At 42.6% G+C, this 10,360-nt stretch overlaps 1 protein-coding gene across 3 annotated transcripts in view; it reads left to right on the plus strand.

Annotated features, from left to right (window-relative positions):
• The window catches only part of DYNC2H1 (dynein cytoplasmic 2 heavy chain 1), a 219,162-nt gene extending 209,038 nt beyond the window's left edge, over positions 1-10,124 (plus strand). For all 3 annotated transcript variants that reach the window (XM_072134207.1, XM_072134209.1, XM_072134208.1), the window contains 4 exons: positions 1,537-1,646; positions 4,062-4,143; positions 8,133-8,249; positions 9,845-10,124. In XM_072134207.1, the coding sequence (XP_071990308.1) occupies positions 1,537-1,646; positions 4,062-4,143; positions 8,133-8,249; positions 9,845-10,003 (468 nt within the window). In that variant the 3' untranslated portion in view covers positions 10,004-10,124. The remainder of the gene's footprint in view (positions 1-1,536; positions 1,647-4,061; positions 4,144-8,132; positions 8,250-9,844) is intronic.
• The last annotated feature ends 236 nt before the right edge of the window (positions 10,125-10,360 follow it).

Here is a 10,360-nt window from a genome sequence, read left to right on the forward strand (position 1 = left end):
ATAGTATAGTGAGTTCCTATGGCTTTTTTCTGCTCTTTCTCCTGTAGTGAGCATTGTATCTGAAAGCCTTCTGAGGTCCGTCCACTTCAGACAGAAGAAGGCTAAAGATTAACTCTGCATTTGCTTGATGATTCAGCTCTGTAAGGAGATTAAACTATCCAGGGCCTGTCTTTAAGGAGTTACGTCATTAGACCCTTTATCAGGTTCATTTATCTCTCAGCTGTCAGTGGATACGGGACAGAAAGCTGATTTACATAAACTGCTTAAATAAGGAAAAGGAGAGAAAAAGAAGGACACAGATTTCTGAAGCTTATTACTAAGTAATACAAAATAATTCTTCAGCCTACCTTGCCTCCTCTCATGCTCCATACACCTGGTAGAATGTGTTTAATTCTGAAATCTTTGTAGTATTAGAGAATTACAGAAGCTCATAGTGGTGTCAGATTATGTAGAGGCTCTGGTGAGGGGAGGGTGTGAAGAGGGAGTCCCTGGAACTAGTTCCCTTCCCTCCTGCTCTGAGTGAACTGCAAATTAACAAGAATAGAATCTTCCACAAGGATTCATTATTTACTTACACCAGGGTAATAACAAGTGGTAATGTGAGCTTTAAAGTTGACTATACACATACTTATACTAATGACTTGCCCGTGAAATACCTAATTCACCCTGGTCTGAAGTTTTAGCCACTGCAGGTTCAGTCATTAATTATCAGTTGTCCATGGATGAGTTTTGATGCCTTTCATAGACTACAAAAGGAGAAAGAATGAGATTCTGCTCTTTATTTTTCTTCTTATTTACGTAGAGATAGAAACCTCATGAGATAGAAAAGCCCTTCATAATCTTTCCATAGACTTTAAGGGAGAGCTGTAATCTGCTTCTTCTGCAAACGGATTCAACAGAGATTTTAGATTAAATGTGAAGTTGTACTTCTGTAGTCTGTTGCACATTAAAGGAAATCTACCATGTGATTTGATGCCTTATGAACCCAACATACCTTGAGTATGCTGTAGCTACACTGATGCAGAAACATACATTGTTTAATCCCTGAGCTGAGTGGTTTTGCTGAAAAAACAATGATAAAATTATGATAATGAGTCTCTGTCGCTTCTGTGCTGGGGCTCGGAGCTTCTCCTCACCCATTAAGTATGCACTGCTTCACAGGATGATGTAATCACTGTGCTGTGCCTGAATAATCAATCGCTGCACCATCCCCCAGCTGCTCTGTATGAGTGATCCAGCTCAGGTTGATTAATCCTGTCTGGGAAGTTTGGTAAGCTCCTTGTAATGTATGCAGGCTGGATCCCACTCAGCTTTTCCAAGGTCCTGAATGTTCTAATTATTTTTCAGCAAAACCACTCAACTCAGGGGTTAAACAAGATATATTTCTGCATCAGTGTAGCTACAGCATTCTCAAGGTATGTTTGCTTTATAATGCATGAAATCAAATGGTAGGTTTCCTTTAAGTATCTGAAGCTGTTATTGTTGCATCCACACTAGTCTTATCATGTTTTTGCGTTTTTTTTTTTTTTTGTGCAGAATTGGGTGGAGAAAGCTGAGAAGCAGACGCTGTTATCAGATACCCTGGATTTGTCAGAGCTCTTTCATCCAGACACTTTCCTTAATGCTTTACGTCAGGAAACTGCAAGGTAAGACATAGCTGCTCTGCAAACTGCAGCCTAGGAGGAACAACCAATGGGATTCTAGCACACATTTTTTGAAGTGTAAAAAGTTTAAAAAACAAAAGTAGCAATTTTATTGGTTGCTGTGGGTAATAGTGTGCACCCTTGTTTGGTTGGGAGTTTTCACTTTACCATCTGGATTTGAGTTTTGATATTTTTTTCTTAGTGGAGTAGACTACACCGAAAAATTTGGTAAAATACAGGAGCACCCTACTATATTTGTTATGCTAGTATACTTTAACCCCTAAAGCGCCTGGCCCTTTATTATTTTTGTGTTTTCTGCTGGGAAGCTGTAAAAAAATTCCAAATGCACCACAACTGCCATAAAAACACACCTTCTTAGGGGCTTCATATTTATGGCTTTCACTGTTCAGTCCATATGACAACTTAATTCTTTGGGTCAGTATGCTTAGTTAGATACTATATATATTGTTTTTGTGATGTTTTAGCACAATAAAAATATTTAAATCTTTCAAACATTTTGGCGCTTTGCCATGTTATGATGCCAATATGAATTTTTTTATACTTCCATGTACAGACCTGTGTGAGTTCTTTTTTTCTGGGGGATGAGCTGACTTTTTAATTGAGATCATTTTGGAGACTGTACAACTTTTTGATCGCTTTTTATATAATTTTTTATATAATAACAAAAAATTTATGTGTGTCAAAAAAGGTAGGGATTACTGCCATTCAGAATATAAGACAAGGGAACTTTTTAGCAAGATTTTTTTTGCTGGGTGGGTGGGGATGACAACCCCACAGGTATTGCCTGTCTAGTTGACTTCCTCAGGGGTGCTAAGTGTATGGGGATAAAAAACCTTATATGTTCTCCAAGCTCTGGATGAATTTGCAGCTTGTGTGGGTAAGCATATGTCTGGGTCCCACAGACAGGAAGTGGAAGTGGTGTGCAGTCCATAAACAGGAAATGGTAGTGGTGTATGGTCCATTAACAGGAACCGGGAGTGGTATTCAGGAAGTGAACTATTGTACATTTTTCGTACATGTGTATTGTAATCTATTATTGTCCCTGGATGGGGTTGAGGGTCACACATGACTTACATGTGTTATTAGATGTTCGAACGGGAAGTAGGAGTGCTTTATGGTCCATAAACTCGAAGTGGAAGTGGTTTGAGGTCCACAAACTGGAAGCGAGAGTGGCGTGCGGTCCATAAACAGGAAGTGGTGTATGGTCCATAAACAGGAAGTAGGAGTGATTTATGGTCCATAAACGGGAAGTAGGAGTGATATATGGTACATAAACAGGAAGTGGGAGTGATATATGGTCCATAAACAGGAAGTGGGAGTGGTATTCAGGAAGTGATTTATTGTACATTTCCCCGTACAAGTGCATCATAATCTATTATTGTCACTGGATTGGGTTGAGGGTCACACATGGACAGACGTATTTGATAATAAGATACAGAGGTATTTTAGTGAATCTTAGGTCTAGGGCTTCGGGGATCTCCTGGTCCACCAAATAAACTCATCTATGAATAGTGCCCTATAAATCAACCATTTGAAACCATTTTTTGTTTCATCAAGTTTTACTTCTTTCAAATATATACATGTATTTACATCAATTCATTTTCATTTTCTTAAATCTTCTTATATATTACAACATTTTTTCGGCTAGTGTACGTACGTCCTAGTGAGTGTGCTATCACATGAATTTTAGAGATATAAAGAAATTCACCTCATTTGGCGTTCTAGTAGTGTTTTTCTTCGCAACACTCACATGTTTGGAGGCCCCAGGGCTGAGACTGCCTTGTCTCTGACTGTTGGACAGAGTGGTATCGTCCACCTGCTGTGACGTTTCGAGGGACACGCCCCCTTCCTCGTCTATTCATAGTTGAGGGTCACACATGCCTTACATGTGTTTTTAGATGTTTTTTATTATGTCTGTGCTTCATGCACATACAATTGTCTTTTTATAGTTTTTTTTGTTAGTTTTTTTATGTCTCGGAGTCTTGGAGAGACTCCTGGTCATCATAGCAACCAATTGGCTCCCCTCTCCCATGCGTCACCATCATTGCTACTAAACAGTTAACGGCCGCGATAGTGCGGGTTTTAGGGGCTACTAGTTGCTGCATAATGCCGCACACACCATCTGTGTGCGGAGAGGAGCCAGCCCGGGAGGAGTTAACCTTCCATTTCCCTATTGTGAGCTGTCTAATAAGCCTGACTGCTTGTCAAGAGCCCTCCTACAAGATAATCCTGTGTTACTACCCCCTGTGCGCTGGGTAATGTTATGGCTAATGGGTGCATCTTCTCCTCCATTTATAGACGCATCACATATCGGCCATGCCGCCTGTTACTGCAGATGTGTGGCTCAGAGATGCGGTCACCGCCATGTTTACCTTGTCATGTTTTATGTCCCCCTAGAACAATGAACTGCTCCATGGATAACCTGAGATTTGTGGCGTCTTGGAAAGGGAGGATTCATGATGCAAAGCTCCAAGTCAAGGTAATAAAACACACAATAAACATCTTACAAGGTGATGAAAACGTTACGTTCAGGCCGCTCGTCCTCCTCATCGGTATTCAGTTCAGGACGATGCATAATAAAACCAGAAAGAAGAAATACCGTAAAACCTCAGCCATGATTTACCTCTCCCGTGTTCCCCCGATTAGGCAAACAGCCTGTTGTGTTTTCTTTGCATCATTTGCACACGGTGCGATGTTGTGTGCGACCTCTGTACAAGGCAGCAATTAAATTAACAACCCACAGGATCAGCGCAATGGCCGCCGTCTGCCTCCATTCAGAGCCACACAATAATAAGCTCCGCTACTTGAAATGTCAGCAGTTCCGCTACAGGAGCTTTCTTATACTCAGTCACACTTCTGTAGATCAGCGGGTCTAGGCATGGATAGCCAAAGTATCTGCAGAACATTCTGATGGATTGTTCTCATACAGCCAGTGCTGGACGTGATGGCCCCGATTCATAGGGATTCTGTGGGAGATAAGTGTACAGCCTGTAAAACTACATCAAGGAGGGACTCTAGTAACACCACCAGGAGCCATTCTGTCTAATTAGAATAATTTAGAAAATAGAATTTACGTGGAAGGTCATGCATAACAAATAGAAGTGATTTTGATTGTTTGTAGATCATAGAACCACAACCCTGCAGCATTCTGAAAGATGAAATTTTTAACTTTATATTGACAAACAGAACCATGGTTATAGGCGCTATAGAGGCCAAGATAAGGGCTGGAAGGCTGCTTCCGCTCCAGTCTCTAAAAGTGACTCATCTCAGGCAATTTCTGACTCTTTGCTCATTTTCACATGACGTGGAGCTTTTTGTTTTTAAAAGAAGGACTGGTGAAGTACATATGAAATGGGGAAAGAGATTACATTTACCATTAAATTAACAGTTAAATGTACAGACATATATTTACATTGAGCTTCTGGCGCCAGATAACGACCGGATCCAGCGCCAGAAGCAGCGCATGTCAGCTGACACCCTTCTGAAACCCCCCAGATCAGAGCTGCCTCCCATTACGGGTGTAATTGTACATTACACCCGGTGATCATACCCCCCATGCCACTTACCTGAAGATCCTCTTGAGGGCAACCCCAAGGTCTCACGAGTGCCCCAGGACTGCCCAATCCTTCAGTTAGACCCCTTCTGGGTCTGACCGTAATCTGTCTGCGCATGCGTCTGCTTACATTAGTATTGTAGTGCAGTGTCTTGGACTTAGACTAGAACCTATGATGCTCTGATCTCTGGTTTAAGGGTATATAAAGTAAAATAAAGTCGAAAAAAAGGGAAAGTAGAATCTCAAAATTCTGTGGATATGTTAAAGTGTTCCGAAGCTATTACCACTTATAGTGACAGAAGCATATGGGGGGGGGGGGGGCTCTATTCAGGAAACTGTAAGGCGTCACTGTTGCCTGGACATCATTACTTGTAGATGTACTTTACCTTTGGGACCACCTTTTAATCGAGGAGGGGTCATCCCAGTGTTACTAATGACTGTACACGTATAAAGATCTGTACTTTATGTGATGCTGAATGTCCCAGTATAAAGAAGGACATCATTATAGACCTGTCCTGGATAACAGGTTGGTGGGCACATGAGGGACACAAGGTCAGGAAGATCAGGACACTGGGAAAGGTCAACAGATTCCATCTGCATCCATCCCATCATCACAGTTAAGCGCAACCGGTTCACAAAGACAGGAACTGGTGTGGAAGAACACAAAGCTGCGGAACATCTGCGGGGTCTTCCAGGGATATCAATGTGCAGATTGCATCCTGTTTGAGGTTCTACAGGGACTTTTCTCCAGGACAGGACACCCATTACACAGACGTCTCCTCTCCTATGACGTCAATGACAAGTACGGGGCAAAAAGGGATAATAATTCCTCTGCATCCGAGCTATAAAAGCAATTAATGGAAAGCCAATCCATTAGTTTTGCGCACATCACTCGCCTGTTGATTGCTAGTTCGCCTCCATTGTTCTACACTGGGTGTAATATTCCCCGTGAAGTGATATTATTTATTTTGGCCTCGTTTGCGCTTAGATTTAGCATTGTTCCGACACACCAAATTGTGTTTAACGACATTGTTCCATTATTGCACGCCTTCCCCGTGAATAGCTGAATTTCTAAGCAGAACAATTAGAGTATAATTAAAGGAAGTTGATTGATGATAATAGCTTCTCATTGAGGTGTCTTTAACCCCGCCATTATTCCTAAGCCATCCTATTAACTGGACTCCGGTGCACGGGTGCCAATCTATTAGCACCGCATTGTAAGTAATGAAATCCATTCATTCTCTCTTATCATGGCTGGAAAACAGTGGAGACTGGAAGACCCAGCATCGCCCGCTCATACGTGGCAACTCCGACTTCTCCGCCGCTTTGTATTTGTCTCATTATACAGTCAGAGTTATCAGGGCGATTTATAGTTTGCTGAATTAATAACTTGATATTAAATATTGATGATCGCGGGAGGAAGGAAGATAAAGATGTAATATAATACAAATAATGCGGCTGTCTTCTTTACTTCTCTATGAGTATTACCTTAAAGGGAACCTGTCAGCTTCTGCGTCACATGTAAACTACACATATGGCCTTGTAGGCAAAGTGTCCTGCATCATGAGCAATGCCTTTGTTTAGGTATTCTGTGGCCTGATTGCAGAGAAATCTTTATTTTTCTTAATATGCAAATGAGAATTTAGGTGCCCCATGAGTGAGGTCCGGTCTCCTGTCTAATGCCACAGGGGTGGCTAAACACAAAGGCTGATTGGGAGGTAAAACTGGCAATAAAGGGTGCACTGAGAACAACAATAAAAGCATTACTTACCTCCCAGTTGTGAGTGGTCCCATGGCTTCCTATGTTATCCAGGCCGCAGGTAGGTGTGATGATCAGGCACACCAGGGTCATAGCGAGGCTCCAAGGAGAGGTGCCATATCTCACATTGATTATTTTCTGAGTTTGCCGGCACTTCATGGAGTGGTGGAAGTGCCAAGGCAGAGGTAGGGCCCCTCCACCTCCGCACCCCCTGCAACTGTGATCATAGGCCCCTGGTAGTAGTGTATGAAAATTCTTTACACATATTAAAAATAAGATCCAACATATTATTTAATCACTGTGGACCACACTTGCTGTGGATCCCTTCTTCGTAGTAACCTCTCAGAGACCATGGCCATAAATGACCACGGCATCTGAGAAGGTTGAATGTTGCGTACATGCATTGTGGATATCATTAAAGGGTATTGAGCACATGTGAAACTCTGGGAATCAAATTGAGCTCATTCCAGGAAACTGGTGCAACACAACTAAAGTCTTTTTAAATTATGGAGGATGTTCTATGGTGGATGGGCAATGAGCGGCACACAGTGGATTTTATGTAGAACGTCTACGTTCAGGATAGTTTAGTAATGGGACAGTAATGAAGACCGAATGGTGGGGAGCTAGTCTATTATCCTGATGGATATCTACTCCAATACACAGACACATGTATTCAGCCATCTGCATTAGTCCAAGGCTCCCTTGATAACATTACACAGTGTTTCAGTAGTGCAGCCTCACTACTGGGCTTGTAACCTGAAATGTTCAATCTTGGAGATGAGATGTTTAAAAACATTTTTATTTTATGTTTCTACATTTCTTCTTCAAGTCTTTGTTGTAGACACTTCCGTCCCCCGTGTCTTTCCTCTGTATCCACACTGTATTATCTCCATCCTCCTGTGCCCAGGACCTGCGAGTACTGCACCATGGGCTGTGGTGGGACATTTCTCAGCTTTCTTTATGACATTAGTGAATTCCAGGGATTAGGAATCTCGGAGGTGTTTGTTGTGTGGTTGTGTTTCCTCTTCTCACACATCCCGCTGCATTCCCGGCCTTCCTGTTATGTAGATGTGTGCCACCCTGCCCGGCACGTAATAACCACCCACTATGGAGACAGACGCCTGCAGCTGAGCTTCTCCTGTGTTTCCTTTCATAGATAAGCGGATTACAGCTGGAAGGATGCTGCTTTGATGGAAACCATCTTTCGGAAAATCAGCACGACTCTCCCAGCGTCTCAGTGGTGCCCCCTTGTTACATGGCCTGGATATCGCAGGTACTGAGGAGTGTATTGCTGAGATCCTCTCCTATGTTTCATTCTGTGTCATTTTCGCACTTGTCTGATGGTTAGGAATTTTGACAGAATTCTGACATTGTAACATATAGATTTGGTAGAATTTCGCTAAGATTCTCCGGTCCTCTGGAAGGGACCCTATCCCGTCAATAACCTAGAGTGTAAATCCAGGCACACTGATAGGCTCAAAAATTTGTCTTTTTATTTGTGAGGTTCACAGTAAACAAACAGAAGTGACGTTTCGGTCTGTTATAGACCTTATTTAAAGGAAATATAGCCGTTTTCAGGGTGATACCACTACTACTTGTATCTTTGTGCAAACCTGTAAAATAAGTGAGAAAAATGTTTTATGAAAATATTCAAATGAGCGTTTGGTGCTCTAGGGAATAAGCACTTTCCTCCAGGGCGCCCCGGCAATAGCTAATTATGCACGCCTCCTTCATTAAATATGCACTCCTAGCTCCCATGGCGGAGCGCCGCTGACTTCAGCCATCTCTCAGCTTAGCCTCGCGCAGCCGCACATTGCAATAAGGATCACGACCGCGCATGTGCGAGACTTTGTCAGCTGTATGTGCGGTCATGATCCTCACTGCAATGTGCTAAAAATAAGACAAAAAGTCAAGTTTCCATCTCCAAGCTTAGAGGGGTTTTCCCACTAAACAAGTTAGGCCCTATGTCGATCGGTAGGGGTCTCCATCAGCTCCAGAGAGATGAACGGGATAGTCCCCGGCTTTCATGGTCATCTTGGGGAGCGACAGGGGTCCAACTGTGGTACATTGGACCCCCGTTCTTGTGATCTGTGGAAGTCCGATCACTAAGACCCCTACTGATCAGCAAGTTAGGCCCTATCTTGTTTTGTGGGAAAACCCCTTTAAACTGGAAAACCCCTTTAGGCCCCACCCACTTTTGAGGAATGTGGTATAACATTGTATCTCAATGTTACGGTGTTTGCTCTGCCACAGCCTCTTTTAGGAAAGTTGTCCCATCAACCTAGTTAGATCCAGTTCACACCTAAATTCTGACCTACGTTATTGTCTTCCACCAGTAAAACGGTAATAACGGAAGTCTATAACAAATTCGTTAAAATGTCTGAGGATTTCAATGGACTTGTCACTGTCCATTTGCACCACTCCCATTAAGTTTCTGTTATTTGAGCAGAAAATTAGATGGGATCTGCAGCGCTATTTTTTTCAGTCTCAAATAATGGGAGTCTGACAGGAGTGGTGCAGAGGGACACTGACGGAAGCCATTGAAATCTAGGGACATCTGAATGGATCTGTTAAACTTATCATTGTTTTAGTGATGGATCTTAATAACGGAGGTCCGAATGCAGATGTGACCCGGGCCTTAGACCACCCCCAGAATAGCAGAGGATTGTCCCAGTGGTGGAGGATTCTCGTTCAGATAATGGAGATTTATATAGCAGCCATGTTACATGTTAACTCTTAAAGGAATGGGCTGTTGTAGTTTGAGGAACTTCAGATTCTTCTCTATGATAATAAACCCCCCGCATCCCACCACTAGTGCTCGGTAGTTATAGATCTCTATGTAACTGGACTTCTTATGTCTTTTCCCAGCAGTCCACAGGAATCTACTCCCCGGACGAGTGCATTTCCCTTCCCGTGTACACCAGTGCCGAGCGGGATCGCGTGGTCACTAATATAGATCTGCCATGTGGTGGAAACCAGAACCACTGGATCCAATGCGGAGCTGCTTTGTTTCTGAAGAATCAGTAGAGGTTCTATTATCTGGTGTAAATACATAGATATGATTATATTTTATACGTCCGTTATGTGTCATTATTGTGTATGTAATTGTATTTAGATTTATATGAATTAAAAATCTTTCTGCATTGTGTATGAAGCCTTGCGTATGTTCAGACTGCTCAGCTGTAGGGTTACATGCTGTTACATCATCCAGATGATGGGGGGTTCACAGGTATAGACATGGGCCACAACACTACTCCATCTAGAAATAATTGCACTAATGAGGAGGAAAAACACAGCAACTGTGCTGCCAGGCTCTGTTCAATCCCAGGTCATGCCACAAGACTTCCAGTTTAACCTTTCCCATCCTGGAAAACTTATTTGCAT

The sequence above is a fragment of the Engystomops pustulosus genome, chromosome 2 (genome assembly GCF_040894005.1).
Source record: "Engystomops pustulosus chromosome 2, aEngPut4.maternal, whole genome shotgun sequence".
Classification (NCBI taxonomy): Eukaryota; Metazoa; Chordata; class Amphibia; order Anura; family Leptodactylidae; genus Engystomops; species Engystomops pustulosus.